Source organism: Hydractinia symbiolongicarpus, chromosome 2 (assembly GCF_029227915.1).
Source record: "Hydractinia symbiolongicarpus strain clone_291-10 chromosome 2, HSymV2.1, whole genome shotgun sequence".
In the NCBI taxonomy this organism is placed as follows: Eukaryota; Metazoa; Cnidaria; class Hydrozoa; order Anthoathecata; family Hydractiniidae; genus Hydractinia; species Hydractinia symbiolongicarpus.
The window spans coordinates 26,429,404-26,447,844 of NC_079876.1; the positions used below are offsets into that span (position 1 = coordinate 26,429,404).

General features: G+C 35.0%; 1 protein-coding gene and 1 long non-coding RNA gene across 2 annotated transcripts; one reads left to right on the top strand and one right to left on the bottom strand.

The window, feature by feature from the left end:
- The first annotated feature begins 325 nt into the window (after nt 1-325).
- On the top strand, nt 326-11,757 carry LOC130630410 (mucin-2-like). Its single transcript, XM_057443901.1, has 2 exons — nt 326-486; nt 4,540-11,757. The coding sequence occupies exon 2, from the start codon at nt 4,554-4,556 to the stop codon at nt 10,734-10,736; it is 6,183 nt and encodes a 2,060-aa protein (XP_057299884.1). The 5' UTR covers nt 326-486; nt 4,540-4,553; the 3' UTR covers nt 10,737-11,757.
- A 361-nt stretch (nt 11,758-12,118) lies between these two features.
- LOC130630412 (uncharacterized) lies at nt 12,119-16,612 on the bottom strand. The gene is made up of 2 exons (XR_008982069.1): nt 16,154-16,612; nt 12,119-12,798 (listed from the first exon to the last, which is right to left on the bottom strand). It is a non-coding gene; the product is annotated as an uncharacterized LOC130630412 (long non-coding RNA).
- Nucleotides 16,613-18,441: the final 1,829 nt, after the last annotated feature.

The window sequence follows — 18,441 nt, forward strand, 5'->3', positions numbered from 1 at the left end:
TGATGTTTTCTTTTTTTCATATGAGGATGAAACGTTGAGTTCTTGATATTAACAGTAATACCGCGTGATTTTTTTAAAAACAGAAATGGGGAGTTACTATCAACAAATTAAATCCTAAAAATGCCAAGCATGTTATTAAAATGTCGAACTGCATGTAAGTAATATTAAACACAAATAAATAGATAAGAAAATAATAATATTGAACGAAAACTAATCACGTGGAACTAACGAACCAATGACATAGGAAACAATAGGCCTTAACGAAACATTGAATGCGAGCAATTTTAATTTCTATAGCCAGTTAGTTAAAATGTTTTTTATATAAAAAAGGAATGGCTGTATCAAGATTTCTAAATCGCATAGGGACACATTAATTGCAATGCGAAAAACGTTATAAAAAAAAGTTTTTAATATCCTCAAGAGAGATTTGTGTTTATATTTTACAAGATAAATACCTATATAGAGTGATTGATGTGAAGTTGTAAGGTATGATTTATATAACTTTTTTTATATTTATTACATTTTGTAGGGATAAATCTTATGCTGAGAAGTTCAATCAATTTTCGCTTTAATAACTGACAAGTATATCTTTCTTAGAGAATTTTTTTTTGAACGAATGAAACGAAGTAATTGACTATCATAGATAGACCTTTTTTCTTGGTTAGACATATTGTTTTGACTTTGTTATTAACGTTCTAACAAACAAATTTTACTTCGATTATTTCCAAAACTGCTTTGCAAATTTTTCACAGATTTATTCGTCTGGTAAATTATGTTGACTTTAGCCTTTCCTATTATTTCACAATATATATAACACACAGAAAATAGTAACTTGCTTTCGTTAGAGAGCGTTCTTAGTCTTTTTACAAGTAAAAAAGTTCAAATTTCGCACTTCCTTCCTTTTCTGGGCTGCTTCGCTAATTTTACTAGCGCAATTTAATCATCGTTCTGTGATAACCTAAGTGGCCCGGGGGCTCGTCACACCCGCCATCTTTTTACTCTATTATTGCTAACATAGGATAGGTTTGTGCAGAAGATGCGTTTTAGGCCACTTGAGGAGGTTAAAATCTCACAACATTTTCATTTGGCGGTAAATAATTCCTATTTATTTATCAATATTTTTAACCTTGATTATAGCTTAACAATTCTGCCTGGTGTCGATTGATAGCTACATATATTACTGTACTAAGATACCTTTGATCTCTTTGGGCGAAAACACACCCATAAACGTCGTATACAAGCTCAACAGTTTTATGACTTAGCAATGTTACATAATTGGTCACAGATACGTAAAAAGAAAAAAAATTAAATGGTCACGATTGTGAGCGGATTTCTAGAGCATCAACAATCTCGTGACAGGGCAATCTGCCTTCTGATTTTTTAAGAATTTTTGAGACAGGGTAAAATCTTCTGATGCAAAAGCAAAAAATGGAAATTTGCTTAACTCTTGTAAACGCAATTCTTTAACGATTCCACTTTTGTATATAAACAACCGAGTTGCTAAAAGCTGTGGCTTAGATTTAGCTGGAAACTTAGCAACCAGTTTACAATAATTTTTGGCAGCGAACTTTGCGTAAAATCTTAAGTCATTTGCTGCCATTTTTGAACCAAAATAGAAATACAGCGGCTTGAGGCGTGGAAAGTATGCTTTTTGTTACCAAAAAAGTCATAATTTTATTTTCTTCCATTTTTTGCAAAATCAAAAAAAATATCGCTTCTAAATCGATTCTAATATTACGGCATATTTTTTTTCTGAAGTGCTTTTTTCTTTCTCCACAGGAACAGTCTTGTCTTTGGCAAATGCACACTTAAGTTGGGCTTAAATCCGGCTAAAAACACCTATTTTCATGATTTTTTGTATAAAAAATGTTTAGGTAGCGAAAACGCGTTTGGTAGCAACTACATTTAAAAATACAATCTTCTGGCATCACAAAGCAGCATGCATGGTATATTAATAAAAAAACTTACCCTTGGCAAATGCACTTCTAAATACTAATACCACCGGTTAAATAGACGTAAGATTACAAATGTTACAAATATTTGAGAACACAACGCTGTAAATTTACGCTTGTCTCAGGAAGACCTTTCTTGCAATGCAAGTTAAAATTCGAATGTTTTTATTTTCGTCTTCAGAATAAGGGATTGGACAAGGTTATATGACTGGGGGTAGCTAATCTAACTATAAGTGACAACTAAGTGATATTTATTATCCACAACAATTTAGTTTGAAGATACCTTATTGGAAATAAAGTATCAGGAATATCTAAGTATAGTCTTATTTTTTTCTTGTACCGTTTCATAACAGAGTATGAGATAACAACAAAACGAATGTTGCCCCGAACTTTCACAATTGCTTACCTCTTAGGACCGCTTTAATACACCTAGTTCCCAGTCCCTTTCCATAAAAATGCGGCAGTGTACCGGGTAGCTACGATAAATTTGAAACTTTTTAAACCCGGTGAAACACTAAAATTAGGAAAATAGCGAGCGTAGAAAAAATCCAACCGAAAAACAAACAAGCAACTCTTGTCTCAGAATTTAAGATACAAAATCCGAATTTTCACGACCGACACCCAAAAGTTGAAACATGTAGAAGATTTGCTACGCCCGCATGGCGGTATTCTGAAGGAACCAAGCAGACATGAATTTATGACCAATTTACTCCCCGTTGTTGCATAAAAAAAAATGCGTAATGGAAAGATAATATTAGCATGAGAAAATATTTAGACTTCAACCCAAATCTTAACCTGATTTCTGAGAAACTCGGTTGTTCAAAAAAAACGTGTATTGTCATGTTCCACTTATAATATCTTGCTAAGCATGGAAATCTGCAATGGTATGGTCAGTAAGTTTTTTTTATAGGCTGCCATATGTAAAACGCGCCATATTTGTTTTTAATTTTTCGCAAAGTGAAAAACAGAATCTAAACAATTATGGCTGATTTTAAAACTGCAAATAATGCGAAACGATTAGGAAAAACTGTCAACTAACCGCCGAACACAATAATTATGGAAAAACCTTTGTCCCCATGGCTTGTTGCCTGGTGCCAAAGCGAGTTTCTTCGCCGCCAGTCTCGATGTCAAAAAGGCAAGAACTCCTGGGGAAGAGATTGTTTTTCTGCGTGCTTTTGTTAGTAGTATTGTCATATGAAAGTATTACTTTTTTTAAACGTTCTACCCAAATAGAACAACCTTAAAAATTCTTCTCTAGAAATGTTCGGAGAGAGAACGGCAACTTTGTTTTGCTGGTTTTAACCTTGGAGGAAAGAATACGGATTCATCAAATTCATCATCAAATTATCTAATTGTTTTTATAACCAATCATAGTTGCGAATTGTTTTTCACGAATAATTTAGTCACACAACCGCCAAAATTTCAAATTAAGTTTCTATACAGACACCTGCTAGAACCTCACGCAGTGTTTTAATAGATTTAAAAGAGTTGTTTCTCCTTCCGTATTCTTTCCTCCAAGGTTTAACTTGTTTTGTGCATGCGTACTGAAAGAAATTACATACTTTTCCGGCGTAGATGGTCCCATCCTTGATACGTTGAGTCGCTATAAAGAAAGTCTTGTACTGTAAGTTGTAGAATCGGAAAAAAAGCTTTGAACACGTCTGCCGCACACGGAAAGGTTCACCTTAGGGCCCACAAATTTGATAAAAATACCATACTGAGATCATGAATAAGTTTAAACTGTGTAAATCTAGCATAAAAATATCATAATTACATGTGGCGTCGAACATCGAAATTGGCGTTGTAGTTGTAGCTTTATTCTTCATCATACGTTTTAAGCAATTTCAATCTATTTTAAAAAATCTATTTTGGCAAAAAGGAATTCTTACATCGAAAAGTCGTACGTACCCATCATACCCTTATTAACCGCTTACATTGTTATTTCCACCACTTGAATACTGACAATGCTTGCTCAGAATATGTCTTCTATGCAATCAACATGGCGACTATTTGTCACGTTATCCATAACCATAATTCAGTATGCATAGCCAGCTGCAGCTGAACTCGCCCTAATTTATTTTCTCTAGTAAGTAAACAGAAGTAAACAGGTGCCAACAAAGACAAGTGATAAAAAAAAACGCGAGCCTCTTTTTATAGCTCTCTTTAACATATACTGACTCAGCGTGTGCATTTAGCTTAAAATCTGATCTATCTTTCGCAGTAAGGTTTCTTAAAAGTTGCACAATATTTCGTGTATTAATACCCCTATTCTATTTAAAGCGACTGCCAAAATCCCTACTTTGTGCTGGAAATAAAATAAATTTGTGCTTGGACCAGACTGAAAATTACTAGCAACCAAAAGTAAGGGATTCAAAAATTTACTAAAAACGATTATAGAATGAAGTGTGTTCATTGTGAAACATGAATGGCTTGTAAAGGGGCTAAAACTGAAATTAATTTTTTTTAAAAAACAAACATACGGAAAAAAATTGAAGATACATTAGGAACGACTTGTAGAAAAACGTTTAGATTAAGTTAAATGCGTTTTAGAATTTACTGTATATGTTGATTTGTTTATTTTTTCTAGATCTACCTGCAAAGATGACGACGGAAAGCGTTCCACAGGAAGAATCATCCCATGCGGTCCGTCCGATTGTCAACAATATAAAAGTTATCAACTATGCTATGAATATAGTACCGAATGAAAGCGGACCAATCAAGACATTGCCCAGAATAAAACCCGTTGAAAGTTCCAAACCAAGTGTGATACCAGGTGTTAAAAGAACCTCGTCAAAAAAGGTGCAGCCGCTTAGTTCATTCATCAAAGGCGATGCAGAGGAAACAGAAAATGGCTACGATGCGTTTTCACCTGGCAGTGTTAATCCGACTACGACTTCTTCATCTGTAGGCAGGGATGCAACATCTATAGCAATTAAACTTAATTCGTCAAATAATTCCGATAAACTTTCAACCGTAAACAACAATGTCCCCGACGTAATACCCACGTCGATTTTTTACTCCCAACCTGCTAGCAATTCTGAAAATTCCAACTCGAACAACGGTGCTGTTAAAAGCTTTGTAAATTCCTCAGCCGGACCATCTCTTAGTAAAGAAGAGAAAAAAGGGGAAAACGTTGAAAAAATCGTGAAAACAATACAACCTCCAAGTATGCATAATACTAAAATCCTAAACGAAATTCAAACAGCTTCATCGAGTAAGCCTACTGGAAGTAGTAGCCTGACCAACCAACCAATCTTCTTTAATCCTAATGCCGTAAAATCTGACCAGTTAAGCGAGAACATTAAAAATGGAGCAAACAAGACGATAACGTTAGCTGGTCAAGAAAAGGCGCCAAAAATTGAAAAGAAAAATGAATCTAAAAAAGTGAATAATATAGTAAAGGAAAAGAAGTCTGCTTCGAAACAAGCTAACATGATTGAAGTAAAAGAGCAAAACTGGAAACCAACTGCGAAATCCGCCACAAGTGCAAGTTCTAAAATTGTTGTTGTATCTAGCCAAACTTTAGCCCAGTTGAAAAAGCAACGTGAGAGGGAAGAAAATGTGGAGAAGCCGAAAAGTATTGAAGTTATCACAGATCATGTTAGTTCTAGTAACGGACGTTCCACAGAAGAAACAAGTGAAAGAAGTACTAATTCCAACTCAGAAAGGACGAAAAATATAAACAGTACTTCTAAAGACCATCCAGTTTACAGAAAAACAACTGTAAAAGGTCCCACTGAAGATTCTACTTCCTCTTTAAAGCTATCTGAAGCAAAAGTGAATTATCAAACAACCGCTTTAACTACGCCTCAAACTGCAAACCAGGTTAACCATATTGTACCAATGAAACATGACATTTCAAAAGGAAGCAAACCTGTTTATACCACGACTAATGTTTCACGTCAGCAAAATGTTAAAGAAAAGCAAACTAATTTGGAAAAAAAGACTCAAGAAAAGACCAAACGCGGACCCACTAGTGATGATCAAAGGAAAGTACGTCTAACGAAAACACATTCAACTCACTCTGACAGCTCTATTCCTCAAGTGAGAAAACCTGCACTGAAAAAACAAAAGTCAGATAGTGCTGTGAAAGTCCAAACCTTTAATTCGAAACCAACTAAAACCATCGATGGTAAGCCGACAAACAACAAGACTGAAGCTAGTGTTAACCTACATGTCACATCCGACCACAAACGACATGCGGAAAATGCTACGATCATACGCCAGCTTGATCCTACTGTTATCTCGTCCGTTGTAGCTAAACCCACTGAAACTGTAAAAACTCGAACACAGGACATTGTTAGAACTGTATCAACCGCCCCACCAAATAGAACAACAGCAACTCAAAACACAGGAGAACACGTTAAAACTTCTGTCGTCAAGACAAAATCAGAATCCACTCGTGTGATCAAAACAACAGAAACAACAAGAAATTCAGCTACGACTTCTGTTTCCGCAACAGTGAAAACATCAAATGCTGACATATCGATAAAATCACAAAAGAAACACACAACCGATGATGAGATTAAAACAACCACTGTCCAACCTACAGGAACTGCAAAGTCTGAAGTGAAACGAATGGGAACACCCCATGCAGTAACCAGTTCAGAAGCACCAACTACCACATCAAATCTAAAAAAATCCGCTGCTAAAACAAACATAACCCAAATAGAAACCAGTCACAAGCCAGTAACAACACCTTATGCAAACCAAAATACATCAGTAACCGCAGCGTCGAAAAGTCAATTGGATTCCACCTTTAAAGCAGCTACAATTTCAACAACAAGTACAGCTACTTTGGGATCAAACTATGTCATGAAACAATCACCTGAAACATACCCACAAACTAACCTGGAGAAGCATATATCAGTAACAAAAAGCGAAAGTGTAGTAGCGGTGAAGAGTCATGGTTCCCAGAAAACATTTGATTCGCTAGTATCCAAAGTAGAACCATCATCAACACCAGGACTGGCTACCACCAATAAAAATGTAGAGAAGAACAAGATGTTTCATGATTCCAGTTTGAATCATAGTAAACCTGATGTACTAGCATCTACAGTGGAATATTATGAACAAAATCATACCGAAAGCAAATCTAAAAATAATGGTAAACAAAGCAAGTCTGAAGAAAAAAAAGCAAGAAAGGACAGTAAAAAGAAGAAGAAAGAGAACAAAAGTTTATCCAAAGCCAAATCAGACAGCGAGAAATATAAAACCAAAAAAGATAAAATGCTCCTATCAAAACAAAAATCCACTGGTTACAATCAAGATCAGCAAAAAAATCAACTTTTAAATCATAACGCCGATAAGTTTACAGCAGAGTTGCCTTTACGCAGTAACAACAATATACCTGCACCCGTGTTCACAGACGTCGTAGGTAGCAAAATCTCCAAAGTTGTTCCTGAAATCATAAAAAATGATACAATAACAGACGTTTCATCTGCAAAGGATGTTATTCATAGTGCTGTCAAAAAACATTCTGATACATCGAAGTCTGTATCCACGAACATTGCATCAACTGCGGCTACAGATCCGGAAATCATCACAACTCAACTACCAAACAAGCACGACTTTATAGAAAAAGAGGCTAGCCTTACACAAAGTAAAGAAGTCATTAAAACCACCATATTGGACACGACGAAGCCTGCTGTCACAAACCAAAATGAAATCCAAAGGAATGAACCTTCAAAGATTTTATCTAGTGTTTCAACCATCACCACAGATAGACAGTCTGGTGGAGAATTCATGTCGTCCTCAAAAGCAATGTTGTTCCGAAAAGCTTCTGAAAATCACATAGTTAGGGGAGATAGACCTGCATCCAGCAAAGCTCCACTTGAAAGTAGAATGTCGCTACCTGTGAATTTGCCTAAAGAAAATGCTGAAGAGATAGCACAGAGTTTACAAATTAACAAACCAATTTTGACGGTTGGTCAAGCGTCATCAGAGCAGTTGCAACCAAAACCGGAAAATAAAAAAGAAATTGGTGTCCAAATGGTTTTACCAGAAAAAAACAAAACCGACCAGGACATTCTACATGAACATCTAAATATAAAAGAACGACACCAGGTTAAGAAATCGTCTTCCGTAAAGAGATACGTAGATGTAGTCAACAAAAAAGAAGACATTGCTCCCATTTTGAATGATTCATCAAAGGGAATCAAGCGCACGAGAAGTTACTTGGAACCCAATTCTTTAACAAAGAAGAAGATAAACACTGATTTGACAACAATAATGCCTCCAGAACCTCCTGCAGAATTTTATGCTCAGTATACAAAGCCAGAAATAACAGAGGAGGTAGTTTCAACGGTAACCGAAGTTCGAAACGTTGAAAGTTATCCAGATCCAGACGTGCGAGTTGTAGAACCGCCTAAAGCAACTCGCGATAACATTCAAGCTAGTAACCGCAATGCCACATTTATTGCTACAAACAATTCTCAAGCTTCCGTGGAGGAACTCAAGCCACATGCAATCTCTTCAGAAGATGCTGAGCTTATACCAAAAAGGAATCACACTCCACCTATTGTGTCTGCTAAACCAAAACCCATGAAAACATCCGTGGATAACTCCTTATTTTGGGGGAATTCCAAAGAACAATCTACCCTGTATTCAGAAACTACAGGGATGATACAAAATAAGACAGCCTCGATGTCAACCACAAAACATGAAAAAGAAATTAGTATGGAGAAAGTGGAAGCAGGATCTATTGCAGTTGAGAAGACCAGTAATACATCCAAGAAAGCGACGTTTAATACCGCAGATTTAAGTGAAACAGACCCAATAATGGACGTCGCTATATCAGAAAAACTAAGCAAACGAAAAGCACCACCACCTCCTGTTATGCCAAAAACATCGAAAGCTATAAGATATTCAGCATCAAAAAAAATCGAAACTCGGTACAGCGTCGAAACAACTAAGGAAACAACCTCGGATGTAGAGGCCGTGCACAATCCGAAAAAAATGGAGTTGCTGCAGAAACTAAAGGAGAAGTCTTCGACAAGTTTTGCGGAAGAAAGTAAGATTCAACCACCTTCTCCTGAAGAACCTTCTCCCGAGCCACTTTACGCAAAAGTGATAAAGAACAGAACTAACAAATTAGACGAGCAGCACCAAGGTGGAGAGATCGAGCGAAAATACGATGGAAATTTGACGAATACAGTGATGGAAGAAAACCATCGTGAAAGCAGCAGTTATATCACCACAGGAGAATATCAACAAGGAAGTAATACTTTTATCATCCCAGGAGGAGAGTTACAAAATGTTGATAAAACAGAACATACGCTCGACGTTTCATATGAAAGTCCTTATGCAGAAATATCTAATATATATCCAGCCAGCAGACCATCCTATCCTGAAATCCCAGATCCTGATTATGAGGACGACACCATAGAATTTAAAATGACCAACAGTCAGAGTGTAATCGCAGAGGAAGCACCTACCATGAACTTGGATGCAGGTGTTGTTGAAAAAGAAAAGATTGAGGAAGTTCCTGCTTTAGATATCAATCAAATTGCGGTAAAAACACAGAATTCTGAAAAACAGGTGGAAAATTCTTCTCCGGTGGAAAACTCGAACAAAATGCCAGTTATCCCTGATCCTGACTATAAAGCATCTGCCATGGGAGCGGATGTAGGTGCTGTTGAAAAAGAAAACATCGAAGAAGTTCCTGTGTTAGACATCAATCAAATTGTGGTGGAAGCAGAACAGTATTCAGAAAAACAGTTGGAAATTTCTTATCCGGTGGAGAGTACTAAAGTAATGCCAGCAATTCCTGCACCTGATTATGACGAGGTTACAAGAGATGAAAAATTGCAAAGTATTGGCACAAGTAATCATCCAGATGCTGATCTTACATCCACTGAACCAGAAAAACAGACAATTGTAAGGTCAACTTCAATTTTAGTCGAGAAAGAAGAGAACTTGAATTTGTATAGATTGATTCACGGCAAAGACAAAAACATTGAATCTGTTGAAAAGATAGAAGAAACTCGCGTTAAAACAGACCAGCAGGACAGCAGCACTCCTCCTGTAAACAAGAAAAAGGCAGCACAAAGTGACTCCACCTCGGACGTTCCCAAATCTTTATTAACGCTATTTAAACCTACCGAGGTAGCGGCCCAGAACCAGCCTAGAAAAGTTGTTGTTAGAGTCGAAGTACCCGATGAAGAGACAAAAGGAAGTCGCCGATTTAGTCTCGGTAGTTTTAAGAAAACAAGACAAGGCAGCAAGCATGCTGTGATATCGCCGGATGTAGCACCAAACGATTCCAACGAAAAAGACGAGTTTAGAGCAAGGTCGCATTCGTCTCGATTATCTAGTTTTCTTGACAAGGCTAAATTTAGAAACAAATCGAGGAAAAAAGATCACAAAAGACCACAGAGTGATATCATATCAGACAGTTACATGAACTTTTTATCTGGTCCTGATATTAGTGCAGAGACCGAAAACATGTTCAATACTTTTGAACAAACCAAAGAAGAGAGTACATCCCAAACTGTTCCTTTTTCAAATAATTTACCAGGTCTATCAGCCGCCCAATCATTAAACTTTCTAAAGAACGAAAATAATTATCCTCAGCCTTTACCAAACACGAACATGGAAGGCTTTTACGATATAAAACAGTTCAAGAAAATTGAAAAAACTGCTCCGGAAAAAGCGTACTTTGAAGACAGCGCTGATAACTCAGATGAGGAAGAAATCACCTACGAAGGAGATTACATTGACGCCTCGTATGAAAAACGGAAAATGAGAGAAGTACGCGGTTTCGACGGATTTATGATGTACTGAAGGGCGTTTAATGGCAAATTAATTTGATCGGATGCAGAAGTTATAAGTTCGCAATGGACGTGACGCAAAACAAAAGCGTGGAGAAATGATACTTTCTCTATTATATATTATACACTTGCTATATAATCTTAACTTTCCGATTTAAAACAATTTAAACATTGTTATTATTTATATCGAATTAAAATAATGAGGATGTAGGTTAGCGATATCTGCTATGCTGGATTGCATCGGTTTGCGTTTTCCTTGCCAACCATTTCTTTTGTAGCGACTTTAACAGGCTTATTAGCACATTTTCTTTGTAATATATTCTTCTCGTTTTCAAGAGAACTTTCGAACACAATTTTAGAATTTTTCGTAAATAATAAAGTTATTGGATCATTTATAATTCATTATTTCTTTCTTCACTTTACTTCACTTCAAACGTTTTTAAAATGAGTTTAAATGGACAAGCATAAATAGTGGTAGCGAGTTTTACATAAAATTTAAAATTTAGAACTACATCTAATTACATTTATCTTGCTCCCTGATCAGTAAATTCAAATTATCAACAATCCTCGATACTAAAGAAAAATTCAGTTTTTTCAAGATAACTTTGATGACAAATTCGTGCGTCCTTGACAAGGAATCATAACACACTCACCTACGCAAGAACAGTTTCAGTCCACACCCTTTTGAAATTAGTGTTGATTTGGGTTTTTACCCGGTCTTAGATGCCCCATTGAATAAATCGTGACGTATATTCCTGCTATATTAAGTTGAGTAATTTACTAAAGCGACCACGGTTCGAGTAAACATCTAGTGACATTTGTTATAGGGGGTGTAAAAGATGTTTTTTATTACATTTTCATTCGAAGGAGATGTTTAAAAGAAAAGGGGCTTTTTATCAAAGCGGTTTAGTATTTTTTTTACACGAATCAGCGTACACCAAAGAATGCTGCCAAGTTGTATTTAAGGTTAAAAATATGTTATTGTTGATAGAAAATTTGTAAATTATTTTCATTTTGAATTCTCAGCTCTTTTCTTTTGACTCCTTCCTCTGTTGTCGTCTCCTCTCTAACAGAAAAGCACTTCGTTATTACTGTTATCAATAAAGAGCACTGGGAACAAGATTAATGTTATGGGTTTGTTTACATCATACTACTTTTTCTATAAAATGTATATTTATTATTGAATGAAATCTGGTGTCTCGATTCTGTGCCTAAAACCAACTCGTTTTAAGTGTTTTGGCATTTCTTTTATATAAAAAAACAAACACGAGACGTTATAAGGCGTATACAAACTCTTTTAAACGCTGCAACCGATACTTCAGCCGCAACCGCCCTAGCTATGTTTTTAACTCAGTTGCAACCTCCCTTTCTAATCAGAATCTAAAACGCAAACAGTTTCATTCAGGTCACTTTATCTTGCATACAAATTCAATGTTCAAGAAGGCGTATACAAGCCAATGTAGCTAATTATAGTTACAAAATTTATATTCAACACAATGCTATATATACAAAGTTTAATAAATATAGACTTTATTATCTCTTGCAGTAAATACTCTAATATGGCATATCTTTTTGTAAGTTCCGTAGGTTTTAGTACATCATAAAATCATCAAAACCTTTGATTTCGTCATAAACTATATCAGACGAAGATCCGCATAATACATCTTCAATAACTTCTAAACTACTCTTCGGTCGACGTCCAGCAATTATCTCTTCCTTTATGATTTCTTCAATTTCCATACGTGGCGTTGTTTTCTTTTTTACAATGTGCGCCATGCGCTCGTCAATGGTTTCCCCGTAACGGGAAAGTCCGGTCGTAGGACTGCTGGGCTGTGAATTGCGCACAACATCGTAATATGTGACGCGAGTGTGCTTCCGTGATTTTGAAGTGAGCTTAAATCTTTTAAAAAAGCCCTTTCCCATCGCGAAGAAAAAATCTTTAACAATCCTTTATATTTTTTTCAATAATTCAATAATAGTTCAATAATTTGATTTAATTCTAACCGAATTCTAGTTTCTTTGTTTTTGCCGTCTCATCAACGCACGTCAGCACTGCACGTCGTTATTTGAAGTCACTAAATATAAAGCGTATATTGGTGACATCACAAAAGTTTCTAATCATACAAAAAAATAATCAACACTACAAGTCTAAGAATTTATTTAGGAGACGAAATTTTATAAAATACACTTTTGGTAACATAATCGCAGGGAAGGAAATACACCAGAATTCAAAATTATTACAAGCTCGTGAGCTTGTATTAAAACGCAAATTTGTCCTACAAGAATGGAAATTTTTGCCTCTCTGAGCACCGACACGGGAGTAGTCGTGTGTTCGAATCTCATCTTGGTCACTATTTTTACTTTTTTTTTCTTTTCACTATCTTGCCTGCGAGGGTGTGTTTCCAACTCGTAACTAACTAACCAAATGGTCAATCGCAACGTCACAGATTTAAACTTCGTAACAAAGTACTTGTAATTCATCTAAATGACATTTCAGGCCAAAATTGGTATTATTTTCGACAAAATTTGGCACAGTTAACAAAAAATTATGATTGTGACATCATAATTTGGATTTTTTTCACCTAAATGTCATTTTAGGCCAAAATTTGTCTGAAAATTAAAACTACTTTATTTTCGACAAAGTTAAAAAAAAGTATGCCGAACATGATGGTGCCATCAAAGTTTTGCTTAATGTCATTTTAGGCCAAAGTTGGTCTAAAAATTAAAACTGCTTTATTTTCGACAAAATATAGCACAGTTGACAAAAAATTATGCTGAACATGATGCTGACATCAAAATTTTGATTTTTATCACCTAAATGTCATTATAGGCCAAAATTGGTCCAAAAATTAAAATTACTTTATTTTCGACAAAATTTGGCACAGTTAACAAAAAAAGTAGGCTGAACATGATAGTGACATCAAAATGTTAATTTTTTGTCAACTAAATGCCGTTTAAGACCATAAACGTTTCAACCGCGCAACTTTCAACCATGAATGATAGGCTGTATTTTTTGTTAGCAGAAATTGTAGAATTGGGTTGCATTTTCGATGTTTCATAGTTGTGCATTTTTAATAGCGAGATTGCTTAAGCACCTTCTGCATCTTGTATATTGTTTAAAAAGATAAGTGTTGAAAAGATGTATTTAACTAACTGGTAAAGTAAAGGTGTTTCCACCAAAGTTTTCCAAAGTGAATGTAGGCAGAGTTAAGGTCTCCCCAAATGCCTGGAAAGTAGTCTGCAAAAAATAAAATTTCCACAAAAATACGTAAGAGAAAAACGAAGACGCTACACCTTATATAATTAATGACAAGAGCGAAATTCTTTTCGCTACGCTAATGACACGCCAACATAGTGAAATATGATTTCGGAAACACTCCGAAAAACGTAAATTTTTCGATTCCCTTCCTCTTATTTGTCTCCGCGTCATAAGCGTACAGGAGTGACAGTTCTGGTAATATATTTTTTTAACTAAAGCCATTTCCTTTTTTAAACAATTAACATCGTATATTATTTTTCTTTTTCTCACTGAGTGACTTTCTTATACCCGGTCCTTTTTTTTGAGGGGGGGGGATTACTGAATTTCGAAAATTTTAGGTGCAGCTTGTGGTTTTTCTTCTTCCTGTCAGTCAGTTAACTCCAGACTGACCCAACGAAAATTAAAATTTCGAGGAATTTTTCGTTCAAGAAGATCTCGTAACAGAAATCACAATTTGATAGACAGCTTTTTATAAACTTTCTTCGCGAGGTTGTTTACGTGTATCATACGTCTTGTTACATTTTAATTTAATACCTCTCCTTCACACGAGGGAAACATTAAAACAAAATATAACAGCTAAGAAATACCTTTCGACAAAGAAGTCAGAAAAAATCGAAGTCATTGGGTTGATAAAGAAAATCAACCTCCCCAACTATTGGAACATCCTGTTTAAGACCTTGAAAATCAACCTACCCCAATTTATTAACACGCTAACTATCGATTTGATGAAAATTATTATACCCCCTACTTCAATAAGCCCCCTCTAGTTCTTAAATTTCGAGATGTTGACGGTAACAACTGTTAAATAACGATTTTGCAATGAGAAAATAGTTATGCGCACGCATTTTGGTAGGTAGAAAGTATAACCAACAGACCAGAGTAAACAAGAAAATGTAGTTAAAAAAAAATTACACTACGTTTTCAGGCATTCTGATTAGCTTAGCGCTCTAAACGACGCGCTTTTACCTTCAAGAACGGGTGTGACGAAGTAAAAATCCAAAAATGCTGTGAAATATACTTTTGATATAAAAAAATTGAAATACCTTGCTTCTTATTTAACAACATTATAGGTCTTGTCAAGCGAGTTATACTTCTCAGTCATAATACGTAGTTATATATAAGAATTAATGGCGTGTATAAAACAATATTTAAAAGTACACCATGGGAAAATTATTGTGCGACTAATTGCATAGATACGAAATGAAGTTTTGTTGTATTAAAAAGTGTTTAGTAAACTTAGGTGCATCTTAGAACAGTACTAGTCGATAGCCATTTGTTATTTGTACCTTTCGTGCATGACCTGATATTGGTTAACATACAGATAACAGCTTTTATTATAGAAACTAGTCGCTAATCCGTGGAAACATCCACGAGGTTGTCCGTCTTTAAGTTACATGCTATTTTGTGTGCCCGTTAAACGACACTTTTCTTGTGGACAGACAGACAAGATATGCGTCTATTATTAGGGAGAAGCGTAAGCAAGCAAGGTAAAAATTCGTTCGAATCAAAATGCAGTACGAATTTTCGCAACTTTTTACATTGAGGGAGGTATACACCTTTCCCGAGACCATGAGTCATACTTTTTTTAAACTCGCAAAATATGAATACCATATTTGAATTCAACATAGTTTGTTTAATTTATGTGTAAAAGTTTAACTTGATACGCCAACAGAAAGTGCTATTTTGAGGAGATATACATCACAGTGTCTTCTTAATGCTCAAGTTACCATGTCCCGCCTCGTTTTTAAAAAGAGGTTGGACATGCCACAAATCTTTAAATTAGAATAGCAGGTTGTTTACTTGCTGCATTGTTTCGAAATTTTCTTTGTTTATGACATTTTTGATAAGGAATTGAAATCTGTTGTCCGTCCTTTATAAAATTCAACAGAAAAAGTTGCGGCACATCAAAAGAATAAGTCTCGGGAAAGGTGTATTGATTTTACATACATTCTACATTTTACATATTTAACATTCACATGCATATTCAAGTTGCGGAAAATTAAAATATTGCCAAGAACATGTCGCTATTCTGTGAAAACTTCACGAATAATTTTTTCAGCAGTTATGAAGCCTATCTACAAATTCGTACGGTATATTGTATATCCTGCATATCTCTCCTATACAACACTTAAGAAGTCTTGTATTCAGCTTGATTGAAAAAGTTAACTTACACGCACTTATCGCCAATAATGTCTTCACCTTGTTCTGAATTTTTTCTCAGTTTTTAAAACTTATATCTTTATGTGGGACCTGATATTGAACAATTTGGGTAATGATGCGTATAATCAGTACAATGACACGCCGAATAACAATAAAATAAAAAATAACCAAACGGCTTGTCATTACTGATTTGGTGTTACATCATGTATCAAAATAAATTGCCGGTCATGATAAACCATTATTTTTACATTCTATAAAAGATTTATATTACAAAACCGCGCGTCATATCAAACCGCGCGTTATATCAAATCGAATCGGCAAAAAACAAGCAATTGAATATACACATACCATTGTAGTTATGCGAGTCATGTAGAATTGACTAAAAATGATTACTGTTAAAATTACATACGTGATAAGCACTTTTTTTATCTTAGTAAATCTTGCTTTGAAAAGTTTGTGTATAACTTTTTATATAATCTTTTATCTCTTGAAATTGCAAAACATCTCGACAATGAAATGGAATTAGGCTCAATTAAATTGTGATCTCATGCTATTGTGTGACTCACTGTCAATCAGTCATCGTTGAGTAAGAAATAAAAGGGATGTTTGTATATTGCTTCATTAACATGTGCATGAGTATGTTTTATATAATTACTCTCGCGAGATATATGATTTCTCCCTTTTTTTAGAAGAGAAACCACAGAGATAGTACATTGTATAATGAAAAGTTCGCATAGCAAGTTCTTATGATATAAGAAAAATTCGCATCGCATAATAAAGAGAAGTTATGCTTTAGTAGATAGAAAATTTCACGAATAAGAAAATTCGCAAATTTTTTACATTTCCAGAACGTAAACATTTGAAGGACTTTCGCGAATCGATTCTCTTGGACAATATTGCGAGCATATGAACACCCTCGCGAGCATACAAGCACCCTCATCCCCAGGTTTTTTTGCCTTTTTATATGAGAGAAGACGTAATACTTTATATAAAAAAGGCAAAAAAACCTGGGGACGAGGGTGGTATAACGTAAGAAACTCATAACATTATGTCATAAACACGTACATAGTGGTAAACTCTCAACAAGGCGTTAAATTTTACGCCTTATGGCGGTTCTGGTATTCCATATTTCTGCTTTAAAGTTATAATTACTTTTATCACTGAACGTTGACATTACAAGTATACAAAAATGTGATGCTAAGATTTTAAATGTCGGACAGGAAAATTGATATGGATTCATTCAGGAAATTGTCTTGTTACTTATTCCACAAAAATAAACTGTTTATTATTCTCACACAATGGCGAAAATCTCAAATCAATTAATATTTTTATATTAATTTACAAATTCTTCTACACGCGATGGTTCAGTCTTCCACGGATCTCTGTTTTCATCATAAAAGTCAACAAAAATTTTAGTCACTAATTTAATAACCTTTTGCCAACTAAATTTCTGAATTTTTTAGTCACTTATTGCATACTAATTTCCAGGTCCACAATGACCACGAATGTTTGAATTTTAAATATTTTTTTTTCTTATTAAAGACAGGAGGACAACAAAATCTGTATAACTCATTTTAAGTGATTATTTTTTTTTTTTTTTTTTATTTGAACATTTTCAATGATTTGGTCATCAACTTCTGCTTCCTTTTTTTTCTTCTTAACTCTTTTTTTCCTTTGAAACGTTATTCAAACTGATACAAGGTTGTTTTTCGTGTTCTTTTTCTTACTGTTAATTAACAAAAATGGCTATAAAAAAAAACAGCATAAAATGGTCAGTAAAAAAATCGTCAAAATTTGTTAATCACCAAAAAAATATTAGTCACTTAGCAAAAATGCTGTCACCTTTTGCGGAGCACCAAATTTTCGCTGGAGCCCAATGTTGTTTAAGATTTTATATTTTACTTGTTTCTTACTTGTTGCTTGTTAACTTGGGAAAACAAAATTCAAGTGATTGGCTTCAAAACTAAACTTTTAGTCGCATTTGTCGTTTCATTTTTTTGCACAAGAATTGTCTACAAAACCAAATTCCTAATCTTTCTAATATATTCTCACTTCAGGTCGGCTGTTGTACATGCTGTTTACAAGCTGCTTCGTTTGTTAGAATTTCAGCCTCATGTTGATAATAAAATACTGCTTCTAAACAAACAGCGTAAGGCTCCACCTCGTCCCCGTACGTAATCACAGGCATAAAAGAGCCTGAGGACGAGGTTGCGTGTATCTTTAATCATGTTATCAGGACATTTTACCAGTTTGAAGCGGAAACAGACTAGTTACCAGGAACATGCACACATGTAACATC